This window comes from Mesoplodon densirostris, chromosome 14, assembly GCF_025265405.1.
Source record: "Mesoplodon densirostris isolate mMesDen1 chromosome 14, mMesDen1 primary haplotype, whole genome shotgun sequence".
Taxonomy (NCBI): Eukaryota; Metazoa; Chordata; class Mammalia; order Artiodactyla; family Ziphiidae; genus Mesoplodon; species Mesoplodon densirostris.
In genome coordinates this window covers 29369030-29389729 of record NC_082674.1, presented here as the reverse complement: position 1 = coordinate 29389729, position 20700 = coordinate 29369030, and the positions used below count along the sequence as shown (strand labels likewise).

General features: G+C 44.3%; 1 protein-coding gene across 3 annotated transcripts in view; it reads right to left on the bottom strand.

The window, feature by feature from the left end:
• The window catches only part of CRIM1 (cysteine rich transmembrane BMP regulator 1), a 206668-nt gene that overhangs the window by 5069 nt on the left and 180899 nt on the right, over window positions 1-20700 (bottom strand). For all 3 annotated transcript variants that reach the window (XM_060117584.1, XM_060117582.1, XM_060117583.1), the window contains 2 exons: window positions 8863-9057; window positions 2062-2184 (listed from right to left, as the gene is read on the bottom strand). In XM_060117584.1, coding sequence (XP_059973567.1) covers window positions 2062-2184; window positions 8863-9057 — 318 coding nt within the window. The remainder of the gene's footprint in view (window positions 1-2061; window positions 2185-8862; window positions 9058-20700) is intronic.

Here is a 20700-nt window from a genome sequence, read left to right as displayed (position 1 = left end):
TCCTGCCTTAGTTATTGTACAAGGGACGTTTAATTCTGCTCTTACAAATGGTTGTCTTTTTGTTCCTTTAAATCATCATTCTTGCAATGAACACTGCAGACAGAGATAACAAATTTAAATAGATACCAATCAGGAGCACTCTCTGAAGATTTCCTTATTTTTCTTTTCTTTTGTTTCAAATAAACCACTGTAGTCAGGATGTCTTTAAATGCCTCAAAGACCAGGTTAGCGAAAGATGCAGAACACACGCAATCAAAAGGACTTGCTTTTAAATTGTTTTGGAAACTCAGCTCATGAAGTAGCACAGCTTTGTGATGTTAATACTGTCTATAGTTTAAAACTCAGATTTTATTAATATCCTTCTATGTGTATGTGGGGGGACGAGAAGAAGAGACCCTTCCTAGTCATTTTAGAGAGGTAGATGGTAATACTTTATAGGAAGGGGAAAAAGAAGGGAACATATTTATCAGCATCAAGAAAAAATGCCAAAGCGGGGAGTTCCCTGGTGGTCCAGTAGTTAGGACTCCGTCCGCACTTTCACTGCTGAGGGTGCGGGTTTCATCCCTGGCCAGGGAACTAAGATCCTGGAAGCCGTGAGGTGCGGCCAAAAAAAAAGAGTAGTTTCTAATGCCAAAGGTAAAAGTAACATTTTTTTGATGAATTCAGGTTTTAAAAACACAATGAATAAGGAATGCATTTTCACCTTCCCACATTCCAAATGATATTGGAAGTGTTTTTAGGAATATATGTCATATAAGAAGATTAAAAAGTAAATTAAGGAAAATTTGGGGGAAAGGAAAATGAAGCTTCAGTTGATATCTGTTACAAAATTTAGTCCTTAAATTCTGTTTTGATGCAAAAAGCAGGCTGTAAAATTAGCTTTAAGCTTCCTAGCAGCCAAAGCAAAAATGGAAGTAAGCATCATCAATAAGATTCACAATGTCTTTAAGATTAAAACAAATCAGTTGCTTAGGAGAATCATAAATTTTCTTGCTACTGATATATGAAGAAATTTCTCCTCAGGGTCTTTGTAACAGAAATATTATGTAATACAGAGTCCTCAACGTAACATAATAAATATGGCTATTCTTATGACTAAAGCTCAGCATCCAGATCAGTATGTGGCAAAGAGTAGGCACTCATATTTGTTGACTGAATGACTGTAAACATAATGCTGAAGCACCATTCAGTCAGCAATTATATAAGGAGCCAAAACTTGGGTCCAGGAATCTGGTGCTCTGGTCGTCTGGCTTGATCCAAGCATAACACAATATCTAGAGTAACAGACCATTAATCTCTCAAGCAATGAATACTGCTTTTTCCAAAAGAAATATAAAAACAGTCTAACAGTGATTTTGAAAATGTCCTTGGAGTAGACAGGAGGCAGTACTGAGTCATGACGAAGAGCAAGCTTATACTCTTTTGATCAAGAGGACTACTTTTAGAGAGAAGGCAAGACTGACAGGAACTTGGCCTTGCTTTACCACTTAGCAGCTGAGAGGCAGAATAACATCTCTATTACACACGACTAAAAGGACAGAGCAAAGGGGGAAAAAAACAACACCACATGGACTAATAAGCCTGATGAGTGGAAAAATCAACACAGTAACAAACTGAACTCCTCATGGAGTGAAAACTACCTGGAAGTAGAGGGTAACCTAATGCATAAAATGCTTAGTACAGAATCCACAGGGACCAGTGAGTAATTTATTATTACTCTGCTTACAAAGTTTATTCACACACATACATTGGAGAAATGGCTTAGAAATTCCAGATACCAACCTCTTATGACCAGGGACATATTTCTTTCCATCATCATTAAGCCTCTGAGCATGTGGGACCAGAAAAGAGGCATTTTACCCAGTTACCTGCAGACTTATTTCATCATCCTGGGTTGTTAAATATGTTACAGCCAAGCAGGTCTTTCTTGGAGTGGTTATTTGAACTTACTTGGGCACGTATTTTAAAAGGTTACCCAAAAGAAGTTTTGAAAATTAGAAAAAAAAGAAAAAAGTAAACCATACACAAGACTAGACAGATCTCAACTGAGTTGGCACTTACCTCTGGGGATATGGATAATGTCATTTTCACTAGGTGTGGGCCACAGGGGAACCTCCAGGTCAGTCTCTCCATGATGATTTGTCTTCTCAATGGGTATATTAGTTGGTTCCGGAACATACATTTCTAAAAGAAGGGGACATTTTTCATAAGATGATGGAGGGGCTCCTTACTGTTGACTTGTCTCCTCAATCCAAATGGACGGTGCATTCAATACAACACAACATGTCCTGGGACACGAAAGATCCAGTTTCCACCCTGACATCATTAATGCTACAGAGTTACTAGCTTTGTAGGGGTGGGAAACATGTCCTATAACGATTTTAAAAGACGGGAGAAGATTACTCCTCCACCTGGGTCAGAAGCTCTGCTTTTTCATGACAAACGCTGTTGGCTCTACAGATGATGGTCAAGCTGATGGTCACTGGCTGAAATGAAAGGATTTCTTTTACTTCCCATCTGTTAAATTATACTTTACTAACTTGCTCTTTAGTAAGTGAGTGTTGAGTCATTTATATGAAATACGTCACAGGAAGTGAAGAAGTTAAAGCATCTTCCATTCTTTATTCATTTCCCCTCCACTCCCTTCCCCTCAATGGGAATGGATGTTGGCAGACCTCATGAGGGGCTGCCCGATTTAAGTCTTAAATGTCTACTGTGTTATTCCTGGAACCATGTAGATTGGAAACTGATCTTGAATAAACATTAATATTATCTAACTCAATCATATAGACACTTTGGTCAACAAGATACTACAACATGAAACAAAACTGAGAAGAATGATATTCATTAATCTCCAATATCAGGATTTTTTTTTTTGAAGCCAAGTTCTAAAGGGACCAGTGAGAAAATCCAAAGCTTTCCTTGGTTCCTACATAAATATTTGTATATCCCTACTTCATCTGGCTAACAATAATTAGCCAACTTTTAAAAGAAATAATTCTTAAGAACCTCTGTTTTCAAAATATAACAACAGAAGTCAGCCTCAATCACGTACGTCTTGGCCAGGGCCTGCCATATTATTAACTGATTTTTATAATAAGGTTACCCAACATTGGTAATATGAATACTCACTAATATTCAGCCTAATTTAGTCCAAAATAAAATACATGAAATACGTTATATAAAAGTTAAAAGAAAATCCCCTCTGCTCACAGTGATCACTGTCTATCCCAAAGTTACCAGCCTTTCAAGAAGTGAGCTTTAAAAAGGATAAATCTGAGAGAAGGGAAGAGTGATATAGAATAGAGTATGTGCTAAACTTCCACTGTGAGTTAACCGAGCACCTGCCAGGGAAATAAGTGCTAAGATGTTAAGAAATTGCCCAAGATTATGCACCCAGGGACCAGCAGAGCTGGGCTTCCAACCCAGTTCTGTGATTCCAAAGCCCAGGTCTTCCTATTGCCCCCAAGAATAAAGTCACTTTGTCTTTTGCTTTTCTTACTTAAATTATAAGACTTCAAACACGGCAAGTAGTACACACTCTTAGAGTTTTGAAAGGTTCAACAGGTCTCTAAAAACTCTAGCAAAGAGAAGTTATTGAAAACATTTTCATTCACAGAAGCAGGGGTCTGAGTATAAACTAGTGATTCCAAACTTTTATCATATCTGAATCACCTGAGGAGCTTATAAAATGTGCTGACACTCACAGGTCCTGATTCAATAAGTCCAGGCTGGGTGGGTCTGGGGTGGGTGTGTGTAGGGATGGTGTTCAGCTCGCCCACTGAGACATCTCGATATGTGATACGAATTTCCTGGAGGAATTCCGGAAGAAAACCCCCTTGACGTTTACATGATACCTTTCAGTGCCGTGGCACCCTGAGCCCCTGCCCTGTCTGGTCCGGCGCACAGCCTTGAGCTTTCCTATCCCAACAGGGGCTGACCTGCCACTGCCTTCTGAGGCCTCGGGAGAAAAGGCTAACATGAGATCCATGCCGAAAACCTGTGAATGTCAGCAGCTAAGTGGCAAAGACGTCCTCTGCGGAGACTCCCAGGGCTGGGGTCCATTCAGTTCAGCTCGGGGTCTTTCCTGAGTGACAGCAGCATGCAAGCAGCTCTGAAATTCTTGTGCCTCATACCTGCCTACAGGTAGATTTCAGTGAAACCCTACAAACAACACAGACTGGACAGTGTGAGTTCTCTTCCCACAGGTGCTTAGAAAGGCTCTCCTTGGCAACAGAGGGGAAAGTTGGAAGGGTCTACCTAGGATGGAGGAGGATGTCTTACTCAGTGATTGCTTAGTCACCATTGTTCAGCAAATATTTTCCTATCTGGCAGGCACTGGCCTAAGCTTGGGGGATACAGTTGTGAGCAAGACCAGTCCTGCCCTCATGGGCCTCTCATGATGAGTTGTTACTTCTCACCGTCTGGCAGCTCATGGCCTGTCCTCTGGACCGGTTTGCTCCACTAAACTCAGTTCGGCTCTGATTAAAATCTACCCACGCCTCCTTCTTTATCATAAAATACTCAAAGCTCTAGTTCAGAGCCCTCAAGTCTAAGGGGAGAGGGTCATTTCCCTTTGATGTGAACTTAAGAGGGAAGCCACCTCTGAGCAGTTTTGTCAAAAAGGATAAATCTTTCAGCAAAAAAACTGCTTGAAGAAACAAAAAGAAGTGTGGGTGCTGCTGTGTTTCCATGCCTAGGCCCAGGCCTGCCGTGGCCAAAGACTGCATTCAACCCTAACTCTAAAATAAAACCCTTCCAGCATATACTACAAGAGTCCTTTATAAAGCTGCTGGCATTGTGGATGACAGGGCCAGGGGAGTGACACAAAACTTTACCTGGCCAGGTGGCATAGATCACGGGCACTTGGTCACAATTAAAGAATTACAACTGGGGTCAGATTTGACCTGAACTTCAGAGGAACCTAAGACAACTTACTGGGGATGTATTTTACAGTCAGAGGCACCTGGCCCATTGTAAGAGCCACCCTTCTTAAAATGTCCTTTTCTGGATATGGGGCAGGGTGCTTGGGGCTTACAAGGTGAGGACACCATTTTCTGGGAGATGGAACCATAAGTCAACTTAGGACTGGGGACTCCTGGGTCTTCTGCCAACTAGCTGCATGGCTTTGGATAATTCACTTAACTTTTCTGACCCTGTTTTCTATAAAATGGGACAAGTACTAACCAGCAAGTCAGTTGACAGGTCTGGTACTTGTATCCAAACATGGCAGAGGGGGAAAGTGCTTTGTAAGGGTGAGGCTGTTCAGAACGTTAGCTGATGTGCGTAGGGGACAAAGCCAAGCACCTTGAGTTTTCCAGGTGAGAATCGGCAACCTGAAACTTCAGAGGGCCCAGGAGAAAAATGGGGCAGGAATCCAGGCTTCCTGGCGGGCCGGGCCACGCTTAATCAAATGTAAGGTGGCAGAGCTCGCCTGACTGCAAAATGTGCTGAGATAAGATGGAGAAATGATCCATGAATAATACATCAGAAGCAGAAGGGGGACTTAACAAATTATATTCCAACCCAACAGTAACTGCTGACTGAGAAGTCACTGGAGAAATCGCTAGTTATGAGCAGGACGTTAGGGAAACCTGCACTCTTTCCTCCATTAAACTCGCAACAGAGGAGAGTGGTTCCCTCCACTCCTGCCGCCATCACCTGCATCTGGGTCCTAATCATCACCCACCTGGACGTCTACAGTGCAAGTCACAGCTGTCCTGGCTTCTGGTCTCTCCCTGCTTCAGTCCTCCTACAGATCACTGTGTGGCTCCCCAAAGCACCTCCATGATCTTGTGTTTCATCTGCTCAAAACTGAGCCACGAAGGACAAAGGACAAAATCTACCTCTCCAATTGACAGTTAAGGGCCTAAAAATCTTGACCAAAGTCATCCTCTCTGTCCTTTCCCGCTACTAGAACTCCCTATTCCAGGGGCATTTGGCCTTGACCTTTCTGTCTCAGGGTCTTTGGTCAGATGACCCTTTCACTCCAATTAAGAGAACCCACCTGTCTTTCAAGGTCTAGCTCAGTCCTTCAGTGAAAGCCCCCAAGACCTCCCTCTACTCCACAGGAAAATCCTATCTGTGAACCTAGCACTCTCGGTCTGTAGCTGGGCTGTGTGGCTGTCTCCAATTCATCCCCTCACCTTCTCTCTAGAAACCACTCTAAGTAGATTTTGCCGCCACCACTGTACGGAAATGGCTCTCATCACGACGACTAGGACGACGCTAAATGCACAGCAGTCAGTCCCTGCTTCTCTCCTGATGTCACCCCACAGCGCTCCTCCTACCCTCTCTCCATGTGGCTCCCACGTCATAGCTCTCTCAGTTTCTTCCCGTGTGGCAGGGGCTCGTTCTCTGTTTCCTCTGCCAGTCCCTCCCCACCTGCCCAGATCCCAGAGTTGGAGGGCTCCTGGGCTCAGTCCCAGGCTCCCTTTTCCTCTATATCCACTCACTCCTTGAGTGGCCTCGTCCGGTCTCAAGGCTTAAAAACCACCTGTGGCTGACAACGTCAAAGTTTATAGATCCATCTCCCATTTCTCTCCTGAACTCCAGATCAGACAGATTCACTGTCTATTCATTATCTCCACTTAGATGTCCAATGGAGATTTCAAACTAAAAACTCCCCAAACCAAACTGATTTTACACCAGAGCTGCAACTCCGTGTTTTAGTCAAAAACATTATAGTCGTCCTTGGCATCTCTCTTCCTCTCACTCCTCACATCACGTTCAAATCCTATGGATTCTACCCTTTCACTAGAATCAGAACCCAACCATTTCTCCCACCTCCACAGCTACTGCCCCGGTCCAGGCCACACTCATCTCTCACCTGCATCACTGGCCTCTCTGCTTCCACTCCTGCAAGTCACGTCCCATCACTCCTCTGCTCAAAACCCTCCAGAGTTTCTATCTTGCCTAATAAAATTCTAAAATCGCTCATGAGATCTCATGTTTTGGCACACAGCTACTTCTCTGCTTTCCTCTAGGTACCCTCCCTGCTCACGGGGTCACATCCACACAACCTCCCTGCTTCTCTTTGAACGTTCATGGCATGTTCCCACCCCCTGGGCTTTTGTCCTGCCTATACCGCAGAGATTCTGCCTCTACCCCATGATTCCTGCCACTCTTCTGGGTCCCTTTATAAATGTCACCTAATCAGTGAGGCATTCCCGGATTATCAGAACATCCTGTCTCCTCTTCTGCCTAGCCCCTCCTCCCCCACCCCGGCCTCGCTATGTGTTTTTTCTATGACCCTTATCCTCATCGTGTGCGCTATTTACTGTTTACTTATGTGCTGCCTGTCTCTCCCTACGAAACCATCAGCTGTGTGGACGGGGACTTGGTGGATTCACCCTTGTCTCCCCAGGGCCTCGAGCAGTGCTTGCATAGGGTAGGCATGAAATGAATCTTGGTTGAATAAATAAGATCAAGTTTCACCATTTGAACTGCTCAAAGCATATTACTAGGAAAACTGGTATGAAACTTGTGAAACAGGTGAAATGTAATAGATAAAGCAACTCCAATGAGAAATACATGTTTTTCCTCATTCTTCTCATGCAAAACACTTAAGGATTTGTTTTTTCCCTATGTGGACAACGAGGGATACGACATCACAGAAGTGAACTTGTGACTCTCAATTTACACCTTAAACAAGGCCAAGGAGACTAAACTATGAAAAGCACCCAATAAGAGATGTGAAAAGGACTCAGCCTCCTGACCTGGCAGAATATCCCATCCTTTTTAGGGGATAAATGGACATCTTTAGAAGTGCCCATTAGGGCTAGTTTGCACAACAGGTAAACAAAAGGCAAATGTATGCAGAGCTCAGTGAAACTCTTCGGGTTTAACTGGCTATCCCATTTTACAAGTGCACGGTGTAGGTGCCCTTCTAAGTTGCCCTGACTCCTAGCCCACTGTGCCGCAAGGAGCAAGTCTCTAATACAATGCCGCAAGAAAACACAGAATCGAGGTGAACGTGGAGGGGCTCTTGACTTGCTCAGGACCTCTCTGGGCTCCTAGAGTGAGCCCTCCCTTTGGTCTGTGTGGTCTGGACTGCCTGTGAAGTCTGTGTGTTCAGGGCTTTAGATCTGGAACACTGCCCAGAGGCTGTCCTGCCGAGGGCTCAGGTCCTGCATTGCTGGGAACGAGGGGCAGAAAACAAAGGAGCTGTTTCGGCAGGAGACACAGACATGGAAACCAGGAGGAGGCCTGGGGGAGGATCTGGGCAGCTGTGGGGGCCTTAGGTGTGAAACTGGGAGGCGGATTACCGAGCTGACATGAAGGGTGAAATGTGGGGACAGACGCAGGCATGTGATTCTGCACCAGCCAGCTGGGGGCGTGCTCCGTGGCTCCGGTCTAGGTGGGAGGAGATGGGAAGTTCACGGGAGGGCTTGGGAGAAGGCTGCATGGGGTGGCCTGGGTACTACTGGAACTGATGAACCGAAGAAAGATTGGACCAGCATCGTATTCTTATTTAAATGCAGCTCTTCCATTCTAGTTCTGATAGATATCCACCTTAGAACAGCATTCCCTACTGTGTCCGATGATGGACCTTTTCTGCTAGGCTCGTCCAACACTGCACTAAAACTGTGCTACTCGGATACGGCAGGTGTCATTCACAGGTCTGTTGCACCCATAAGGCCTACCACTTATGTTTAGAGAATGCAAGTCAGAAGAGAGCAATACTGGCATGGAACCAAAATCAGGCACTCACCTAGATGGTCACGGCTCTCAAGTTACCCCTCAGGTCTCTGTTTGGGCCACAGGAGCTAAGGGATGGGCGGGGGAGGTTCTGAGTCTGTTCTAGCTTCCTTTTGAATCAACATCACAGCTTGAAAAGTGGCAGGGCAGCGGCTTAGATACCTGGGCACATTGGGCAGCAGCTCCCTTCCACGTTGATGGGCTCGACGCAGGGCAGCGGGGGGCAGCTGACGGTCGAGCAGAGGGTCTGGCCCTGCAGGCAGTAGCAGTGTGTGCAGCTGTCGATGTCCCAGCGCTCCTCATCAGCGTAGGCCTTCCCGCTGAAGTGGCACACCACCTTCTTTGGGATTGTGTCCTCTAGTGAAAAGAACGGCACATGGTGGAGTCGCTCCATGTGACAAACACAATTTCTCATCATACTTGAGACATGAAGGGGAAAAGCTCTACACAATCGCAACATGCTCTAGGATTCCCCGAATTGGGTAAAACTTCCGCCTCCCCAGTCCCTACTGTTGTTTTCCTCTGCTCAGCGGAAGCCTCTGAACTCTCATCTTGTGGCCTGAACCTGATCAAGGGCCACTGAGGCTGACACAGGTGGTAACTATAACAACCAGCTGGGAATGATACCCGTTGGCCAAGAGTCATTAGACTGTCATTGCAAAATATGCAAACTTAATCATCGCATGGCTGTTGAACATACCACATGAAGAAACTAAAACTGAAATACAAATAGGTAGGGAGACAGGCTCAGAGGTTCTGTTCCATGGAAAGAAAGAAAAAGTCCAGCTGAGTATACTTATAGAAACAACTGAAGAAATTCCCATCTCCAGTTAATCTCTGTGTAAATGATGCAGGGCGATGATAAGGAATGACAATGGTCTGTCGCAGGGAACTGGCAGGCCGCCTGTGCTCTCCCAGAAGGGAATCAGCATTGAGATAACCATTTCCTTCATTTTTCAGGGATGCTGGATGGATCTCCCTCTCAGTAACGAGGACATTCCTATTTCAAAAACAACCTCACTTCATTTCAATCCATTTTTTTTCCCCAGCAAACTATGCTTCTTGAGAACTATATATATACATTTTTTTTTTTTTTTTTCAGTACGTGGACCTCTCACTGTTGTGGCCTCTCCCGTTACGAAGCACAGGCTCCAGATGCGCAGGCTCAGTGGCCATGGCTCATGGGCCCAGCTGCTCCGCGGCATGTGGGATCTTCCCGAACCGGGGCATGAACCCATGTCCCCTGCATCGGCAGGCGGACTCTCAACCACTGTGCCACCAGGGAAGCCCGAGAACAATATATTTTTAAGAGCTATTTTTTATGTATAAGAATTTACAGCTTAACACATTCTGCTTATCTTTTTTCTCCGTTCTCTCCTACCATCCTCACATCTTCCCTCTCCCAACCTTTTCCTTGAAAGTTCCTTTCTCTTTGATTCAACACCTTCTCCTGGTTTCTCTGAACTTACTAGTGGTCACATTCCCTCTACAGCTCAGAGTGAGGCCCAATGCCCAGCAAAGCAGCGATGGGGCCAATCAACGGAGAAACACAGGATGGGGGTGGGGCAGCCCCTCCCTGTCACTGGCCAGGCCGATAACTGGATGACTCCTACAAAGCTGGGGAAATTTTATGCTCAGATTCTATGGGCAGCTCCATTCACCACTGGTCACTAGTAAATGAAAAACGATAAAGGCATCTGGAAGGAAAGTTCCTTAGGAAAGAAGTGGTGTCTTCTCCCTGGAAGGCACCCTGGAAGCTCTGAGAGGGGCAGTATTCACTGCCCAGGCACACAGGACAGAACCCACAATGCCTGAGGGGCAATGAGGAACATCTACATGCAGGGCGTCAGGACCCCAGCCTCTGCAGCCAAGCGCTCCCGGGCGGCTGGAACCACTCTGTAAAGACCTAACATGAAGCTTCCTGTTGAGCTTTTCCAGAGGAGGGTCAGAGGCAGAAATATCTGTCTTTGGAATCCACATTCTCTTCTTACCAATTACTCAAGCATATGCCCCTGACTAAATGGCACTAATAATGTCCTATGACTATAGGATTTTGTGTTTCCAAAGGTATGTCTTGGTCCATCGTGGAGTGTTATAAGTAAGCATGGAAAGGACTCTATGTCTAGTGTTAAAATGCATAATGTTTCCCAATGCATTTTCATTATTTCTCTCATTACTGTTGCTTGATGTTCAGCAAGGGATATTAAGCCATCACAGAAAGTTCTAGTTGTAAGCAGAAATTCTCTTTCATTGTCTATTTAAAAATGTACTTCACTGTATTTGTGAGTGTTCCACAGAAAGGGTTCTGGTGCACTGAATGTTAACCTTAAAACTCACTTGGAGGCTTTCACACCAAACTCATGGTAGAAGCTTTTGCTAATCTGAAATCCTTAGAGGTGGTGACTTCATTAAGATACCCAAAATGTACATGTCAAATGGATGAGTAGAATCATATAGTGAACTTAATTCAAGTAATATACTGACCTTGAGCCAACACGTCATTGAGGACATTAGATTTGCCATCAAATCTAGAGTCTATTATGCAGAGAATTCTTTATGAAAGAAAACAATTTCTTCATAAGGCAGTACTACTGATTATATTTCACATAAACCTTGTAACAGCTCATATGATGGACCAATGTCACAGCATAAAATTTGAGTAACGTATTACTGTGCAAGGACCTGGGAGAAGAGAAGGTTACACTCCCCACCCTATCTTGTCCATCACCTTCTCCTGTGCTTTTCCTCCCACAGGCATTTTGCCAGTTCTCTTCTTAGAGAAGAGAAGGAAGGGAATGAGAAAGAGGCACAGAAAGGATGAGGGGACTTCCCTGGTGGTGCAGTGGCTAAGAATCCACCTGCAAATGCAGGGGACACGGGTTCAAGCCCTGGTCCGGGAAGATCCCATATGCAACTAAGCCCGTGCGCCACAACTACTGAGCCTGCGCTCTAGAGCCCGCGAGACACAACTGCTGAGCCCGTGTGCTGCAACTACTGAAGCCCGCGCACCTAGAGCCCGTGCTCCACAACAAAGAGAAGCCACTGCAATAAGCAGCCCACACACCGCAACGAAGAGTAGCCCCCTCTCACCACAGCTAGAGAAAGCCCATGTGCAGCAACGAAGACCCAACACAGCCAAAAATAAATAAAATAAATAAATTTATTTTATAAAAGGAGATAAAAATTTCCTTTGCCAGGAAAGAGGGTATATTTGTCAAATTTCCCCCAAACCACAAAAATAAAAGTGAAAAAAAAAAAAAAAAAAAAAAAGGATGAGGACTTCGTAATAAAAGAAATTCAAGTCAAGGCCAAGCACTGGTCTGTATTTTCTTAAGATCTAGGCAAAAACACTTATTACATCTTAAGATATTAAATCAATGCTAATATTTGTGAAGTTAAAACTATCTATAAAATTAAGGTATTAAAAATAGTAATTATGTGTTAAACATTATAAAGACATTCATTCACTTACTCTACAAACTTTTATCATCAGTGGGAAAAAAGGCAGGACCAGGACCCTGACCCAGAGGACTGAGCAGAAGTGGTGGAGACAGGCTGGCGACCAGGACTCTCACCAGGTACCACGCAGCAGCCACAGTGCTGTGAATTCAATGTGGAGTTGGAGAACACAACATGGAGGGTGAAGCACCTGTCTGCTGGGGGAACTGGGAGAGGCTTCACCCAGGATTTAGTGCTTTAGTTTTACTTCGAGGGATGAATAGAAGATAAAGAAGCTGGAAGGAAGGACACTGCAAGTAGACGGTGGTGCATCCACCGGTTTGCCATGTTGGAACGGCAGTGAGAGGTGTGAGGGCCACATGCAGGATGGCTGGAGATGAAGTTGGGATCAGATCGTAAAGGGCCTTGAAGAACAGTGACAGATTCAGAGCCTTCCTGCAGTGGAGGGGACGGGCCTTATCAGCTTTGTGTTCAAGAAGAGAACTCTGGAATATGACAATGTGGAAGACTAAACAGGGTTAGGAAGACGGGGACGCTGTTCACCGGGATGTGTTACAGGCCTGGATTAACGCAGAGGTGGAGGTGGAAAGGCAAGGCTAGGTTTGAGAGCTATTACTGAGAAACAGCGGTCAGGATATGGACAGTGAGGGGGGTGGAGGTGTGAAGGACAACCCTGTTTCTTGCAATGGGAGGTGATGCAGAGGTAATTCCAATATATGAGTCACTTTCCTGCTTTAACAAATAAACAGCTGGTGAGCCTGTCAAGGACCTGGTCAAGCCTTATCAAACCAGATATTCCAATGGGTCAATCAGAGCTGCAGCGGTTGACCTTCAAACTCTTAGCCTTTCTGTGTGAACATGACCATGAAGTTGCCTCTAGGATAGAACTGATTTGGGGCTCAACAAGGTAAAAGGGAACACATTTTAGTCACCAGTGGTGAGAATGTGGGGTAACAGGCAAAACTGGCAGTATCCCTCATGTATCCTTAAAAACATTATACTTCTTTGATCCAATAATCTATTTCTAGTCAGCTATCCCAAGGAAATAATTAGAAAAGGTCTAAAGTAAGTTGTTTATGTAGATGTTCATCACAATATTATTTATAATAGCAAGATATTGGGGGAAAAAAACCTGTGTCCAACAATATGGGATATTTTAGTGACTCGATACAATCATAGGAGAGAATATTATGCAGCTGTTAAAATGCATCATGTATAGTATAAGTTCAACCATGTAAAGTGGAAAATTTAAAACGGTCTGGAAAGAAACGAAAATGTTAACAGTAACTTAGAATCAAGGGTGAATTTTGCTCTTTAACTTTTCTTTTGCAATGAATATGAGTTACTCTTGATAAGGCAACAATATTAAAATGATGATTTCAAACAGTTATGTGCATGCATTATCAACCTCCCCTCCCATCCCCTACACACATACACACACACACACACACACACACAGAGAGAGAGAAAAGCTTAGTCTGAGCCTGGTTCTAAAGAACCTGGTCATGCGGTGTGGTGCTTTCTGAATGCCACTGACCCACTCTGAAGAATTTCAATGGTCTGCAAGAAAATAAAACCACAGAAGACATGCCAGAGAGCAAATGCTGAGCTACAGCATAATGTAGTGTCTATGCAACTACTCATCCAGTAATTGTATGAGATCACTGTCCCAAAGAGTATTTATAAAATGCTAAAAGAGGGAGAGTAACTACTCTGGATGTCCTGGAGACAGTAGGTTGAACCAAGAACTTCGACGACATATTAGATGAAATTGAAGTTTCTCATTTGATTTTGTTACAAAAATAAATCTTTTTCTAAATTCAATGAAGATTAAGAGTTCAATCGAGTGCAGCAATATGACAAAGAAACAGTGAAACCCATTCAGTGGGAGCCGCACAGAGATACTGCAGCAGACTCTGCACACAGCTGTGGAGCTGGAGTCTGATCAGTGGGGCCCCAGGAGATTCAGGGGCCATAACGAAGCTCTTTCCCTCCAGGGAGGGGCTGACCACCATGGACCCAACTTCCAGGTGCTTCTACCAAGTTAGCTCTATTCCATTCAAGCTCTCCTCATCAGACTACCGTGGAAACATCTCACCTTCAACTTCACTTCATTTTCAACAGAATTAACTCTGACTTGAGATCAGGAAGCTATCTTTTCAGGTTTCAACAACTGGGGGGTGGGGAAGGGGTGGGTAGAGCACAGAGGCAGATGCCAATCAATCGCTGGTTGAAAGCAGGGGCCGAAAGAATGAGTCTCTCGCTGGAGGTGGCACAGAGGGCAAAAGGGACCAGTGGCCCCAAAAAGACCTTGTAAAGGGACCTGATTATAGGAATGAGGTATCTCAAGGTCTGCCCAGAAGTCTAAAACCAGTGTTTAGGCTCGTGTGCAGAGCTCAGCTGGACCACAGCAAGATCTCAGATCTGCATGATCAGCACTCTCACAGCTGATCTCCTTACAGACTGGAGGTCAGAGGACGCAGGTGGTAGAGGCAAGAGGGATGGTTCTGAAAGAAGGATCCAGGGCCAAGCACCGAAGAAGAGAACCAGCATCTGCTGAGCATCCATGGTACCCAGGCGCTGTGCTCAAGAGCCTCACATGGTTCAGCCTCATGGCAACTCTCTGAGGTAGGGCTGTCTATCCTACTCTTGGGGAAACTCAGGTTCAGCGAGGGGAAGGAACCTGATGTAACCAAGCCAGTAGGCGGTGGAGCCGGCATCTCCTCCTGGCTCCATCTGACTGCAAAGCCCACATTCTTTGCCTTGAGCTCTACCTAACAGCTCCCTTTCTTACCCTCCCAGGAATACACAGAGCCCGCTTCATGTGGCCTCAATTGTGCCTGGGCCTCTCTGGAACAGTGGACAACTGTTTGGCTATCCAGCTTTTTCAGGTGGAGGCCAAGCTGGATCCAATGTGTGACCAGGGTTGAGCCACAATTAGCACTGGACGTTTTATGTCAGGGTCAGCTGGCTTGAGGACGTGGACTTCAATCCATGACAAGCCCCATTTCAGAGTTGGCAACAGTTTTCGTGATATCTCTACATCTGATTAGTCTGAGTCGCAGTATCAATATATTTCATAAGTCAAGTTTGTTTCTTCAAACATGCTTTAAAACAAAGCCACATTTAAGACATGGGTTGGTCACCACACTCTGGAATTTTCATGTGAAATAAATGAGGACTCCTTTTTGTAAAAGCCTTGACTAATTTTTTCTGGGGTGGCTGCTATGTGGCCCAGATTAGACTAGATTAGATTTTATTACTTAGATTCTAGTTAATGAGGCTTTATAGAAACATCTTTTCTTTTGACCAAATTTCATCTGAAAAGCCAGTGATCTAAACAGAGGCCTGAAAGTACGTTGTGAATTTCAGTTGACTGATGGATCCCGGTGCCCCTATTTCTTTTTTTTTTAACTGAAGTATAATTGATTTACAATGTTGTGTCAATCTCTGCTGTACAGCAAAGCGACTCAGTTATACACATATATACATCCTTTTTAAAAAAATTTATTTCACTTATTTATTTTTGGCTGTGTTGGGCCTTCGTTGTGGTGCACGGGCTTCTCATTGCAGTGGCTTCTCGTTGCGGAGCATGGGCTCTAGGCACGCAGGCTCAGTAGTTGTGGCTGGTGGGCTCTAGAGCACAGGCTCAGTAGTTGTGGCACATGGGCTTAGTTGCTCCACGGCATGTGGGGTCTTCCTGGACTAGGGCTTGAACCCGTGTCCCCTGCATTAGCAGGCGGATTCTTAACCACTGCACCACCAGGGAAGCCCTATACATCCTTTTTTAATATTCTTTTCTGTTATGGTGTATCACAGGATATTGAATATAGTTCCCTGTGCTATACATTAGGACCTTGTTGTTTATCCATTCTAAATATGATATGATAGTTTGCATCTACCAACCCCAAACTCCCAGTCCATCCCTCTCCCTCCCCCCTGCCCCCCTGGGCAACCACAAGTCTGATCTCTATGTCTGTGAGTCTGTTTCTGTTTTGTAGATAGGTTCATTTGTGCCATATTTTAGATTCCACATATAAGTGAGATCATATGGTATTTATGTTTCTCTGTCTGACTTCACTTAGTATGATAATCTCTAGTTGCATCCATGTTGCTGCAAATGCCGGTGCCCCTATTTCTTACACACTCATTTCTTTTCCTGGATGGACCACTTCCTCCCATGGCACATTTGGGTCAATCTGAGAATGCTCTGTCAGAAAATTTTAGAAATGACTTGGTTTACAGGGAGACATTCTGGCTAATCTACCCAATTTGCAGTTCTAAATAATAAACTAATGAAGTCATTGTAGTTTTGGGGGGAAAACAGCATAGTCTAATTGAAAATCCATATAAAAGCATTTTAAGGTTTAAGGCTGAAGAGGGATGCAGAAATAGAGATGGGGGAACTGTCCAACTAAAAGTAACCTCAACAGTTTATATTTGGTTATCGAGTGGGCTGTCCATTTCATTCTGACTGTGGTATTCATCACTCCAACTGGTTGCTTATGCTGACAGTGACATTAGGTTTATTCTTCAATACCTAATGATAATCATAACTTCCACTTACTGACTGCCTACTATGTACTGGGCATGGTGCTAACCAAGCGTTTTTTTTTTTCTTTTTCTTTTTTTGGCTGTGCCACATGGCTTGTGGGATCCTAGTTCCCCGACCAGGGATTGAATCCGGACCCTCGGCAGTGACAGCAGAGCCTTAACCACTGGACCACCCTAACCAAGCATTTTTCACAAGTCAATTCCACATGCTCTCCACAGGCCAATGGAACAGGGTGTTATTTGAATTCCACAGAAAACCAAGGCACAGGGAGAGTAAGTAACTTGCCCAAAACGCATGGCTAGGAAGTGGCAGGGCCAGGACGGAAACCACACACACCTCCACAGTCCCCGCACACTGTCTGCCTGCCTCGTCCCCAGTGGGATAACCTCAGAGAGCTCCATGTTCCTGGGTAAGGATCTGGGCCACACAAACAAAAGTGGTTACTCCTCACTGACTCTGGAGAATGGGTGCTTAGACTTCCTACCCCTTACATTTGTTGGGGCTCAAGGTCTTTGCCTTCAGAGGCAGATTACCCTTCAACCGACTGCATCAGACATCTGCACAATCCTACCAAGGAATGGAGATATAGTGGTTATTGAGGACTTGTGGTTCTTCTCAGGCAGATTTCTGTTTAACACTCCTCTATCTTCTCAAGGAAGAGGATTCGAGAAGAATGTTCCAAGGAAAATATGAAGTATGACACTAATATAATAAGGTTCATTTTTAAAACAAACACATCCGGAGTTACATACCCAAACACATGTGATCCCTTTCTACACAGTCATTGTTGAGGGCTATAAACGTACTCTGGCGATATTGCCCCTGCTTCACACGGCTTTGGAATTTTCCTTTTGCAATGACATCCAGAGCCAAATTTTGAAACAGGCAAGGAAGACGGTCACTATTTTATGGCCACTCCTGGGTTTAGATCAGCTTTGGTATTTGGTTCCCTCAGCTCTGGCCTCTATCTTATCCATCAGATCGGCTTGAAATGACTTTTGGCCTCTATCAGAAGCAAAGTCCCTCCCTGCTAAAGGATGGAGGTTTACTGCTGCGTCATTCTCAGCGTCGTGTGTCAAGGGCCTGGAGCACTCATGCCCATAGCTCCTCAGGCAGGCCAGCCATTTAACTCCTGCAGCGCTCAGACATATGTCTTATATTTTTGGATTCAAAAAGAAGCAATATTATCTTGCACCATGTTTGACTACAATAAAAATATGTGATCTCTTTCAGTGATAGAGTTTGGAAAACTCAGTGTGGTTTTTCCTTTTTTTCCTTTTCCTCAATTCTGGTTATCTGAAAGGGCTGAGGAAGAAGTGGCAAGGCCTTGAAATGTTAACTCCTTTCGAGCTGACCTCTCCACCTGTCTGAACCTCGCTATCTTACTTCTTTTTAAGATAAGAAGAGGCTTACCAGGCTGTTAAAAGTTGGACTTTGCTTTTACTCTTGAGCTATTTTACTAATTACACCATAAAGCTAATTAACAGTAAAACCCGGATACTAGAATCATGTCGTTTTCTTCCTCTATAAAAATCCAATTATTTCAGGAGTCACTGATGTAGTAGCTCAGGCCTTGCTCTGAATCTGACCATGATGAAAAGAAGGCATTTCCAGATTCCCCACCCTCTTTGCTCTGTGAAAGGTTTTAAAACCTAAAATCCACTAGAATCTACATTACAGTTGGACTTTTCCGCTTCTACCAGGAGACAATGTTCCTGCATAGATAGTTCAGGTTCTAACTCTGGTTGTGATGGCCATGAAGTCAGTGTCTTGGTGTGGGAGTAGCTTCCGGGGAGGAAGTTCGGCAACTTTAGAAATTGCATCAGTCCTTCCAAATCTCCAACGTACTATTTAGAGACCTGGAAAGTCATTTACTCTGGGATGCTCGTGGCCAAGAAAGTAAATGCAGCTCTTACTCTCAGAGTAAGTCCCACTGCAAAACAGTCCAGCGCAGTTGTGCAGTGGGTGCTCGTTCTCTCTGCACATTGCTGTAGAGACCACCATTCTAAACACTGGGGGTGCAGTGGTGCACAAGGCAGGTGGGGGTCTCTGCCCTCGGGGCAATGCTCCTGGATCCAGAGGATCTCCTCAGCTCTGTGTGATTTCAGTTCAAAACAGATGTGCCAAATGATTTGAAAAAAATTGTGCAAACTGCAGGCCCTGCTAGTAATATTATACTTCAAATCAGTTTAAGTTTGAGGTTCGAGAGATTTTAAAGAAAACTTTCGTGCAGTCATTTAGGCAGGTGGAGAAAGGTACCAGGTACACTATGGGTAACACAAGACTTAGAAGAGAGAGTGAGAAAGGCAGCCAAGTGTTTCCACTGACACGGCTGACTTGGGTAAGTATAGAGGAAGTGCTTTTTAAAATTTTGGCTTATGACTGTAACAATGCATTACAAATACTCTCTAACTCCCACAAAGGAATGAGATGCTACTATTACCTTATACTTTATTTTCTCTTAGCTGACAAGACACTGTGATCCCTGGCCTCGTGATATCCTCTGTATTTTTATATCCCAAGTTGGGTACATTCAGGGCACAAACTCCACGATCGAGGATCAATGGAACGTGGGTGCCTCCTGTTTGAGAAACCAGCTTTTACTTTTTTTACATAAAGTGGAGACAAACAGAAATCAGAATGAAGAAGGAATCTGAGCAAATAAGCAAGCAGGTCACTAAGAAGTGGACAGAGATTTGCAGACATAGAAGAGGACGACTGATTTTGAACGTGCTGGCTCGCTGGACCTCCACAGACTGGAAAAGAATATAAAGGCGGAACTCAACTGAAGTCTTACTAAAAACAGACGCAGGTGGCCTAGGCAATTTCAGTGAGGCAGAGATCTAATACACAGTTATTTTATCAGCAAATGTTTAGAGTTTTTTGCCTAAAAATGCAAAAAAGACTTTATTGATTAACCTCAAAAATTGCATACTTTATCTTACAACTTTTAGCTTCTAATAAATAAAACATCTGCTCTTAATTCACTTATATAAAAAGAAAAAACTGAGACAAATGTTGCCATGTAGGCTGACTCTTACTTCCATATAATGTCTTTTCTTTCTTTTTTTTTTTTTTTTTAGCAGAGAAAGGTTTATGGCAGGGCCAAGCAAGGAGAACAGGTGGCCTGTGCTCAGAAACCCCAAACTCTACAATGTCTTAACTGCTATAAAGGCAGATCTGACCACAGTTTTAAGACTTTTCTTGAAAGTCCCATTTTTGCTTTATTTTCTTCTATTTCTGGGACAGGAGTCCAGGTCTCTTTATAAAGGCGAAAAGAGCCTTTTACGTTTCTTCAACATACTGGAAAGAACAGGTGATGACACAGGGTTCCAAGCTAATAAGAGAAATTATAAACTTCCCTGAGTTCCACCAAGAGAAATCTCACCAAACTGATAAGCATAGTAACTTCTGGCTGATTCCTACTTCATGCAAAGAGGATGGACTTTCTCAGTAATAGAACTTATTAATCTTTGTATTAAGCATCTGTTATGGGTTGATTAAGCACTTCATGGATAGAAGTTCAAGTAAACATTCCATTTCCAACTTGATAAAGAGTATAAAGACTGACTCTTACATAGGCTAAGAAAACTTTGAGGTAGAAGCCCAGCATGGCCAATTTCTGCACCAGAGGAGTTTCTGCACCTACAGGAGGTGGTTCATCCTGTCACAGCCCAAGAGCTGTCAGGAACACTCCACCAGCAGCCTCCGGGTGGGTCTGCAGACTGACTTCAGGTCTGATCGCATTTTGTCACTGAAATGTAATCCTGCTATAGAGGGTCGTTCCTCCCTCATTAGAGGGTACACAGTCAGGGCTGGCCTCCTGGGCAGAAATAAGAGGCAAAAGGCACCTGCTAATAATCTCTGGAAACACCAGCGCCAGCCTCCCTTCTGTGCAGCAGACGTCTTTAAAACAAGAACATGGGGCTGGAGCCCAGATAAAGAAATGCCACTTAGAGGTTTCCCCCAAGTTAACTAGAACAACT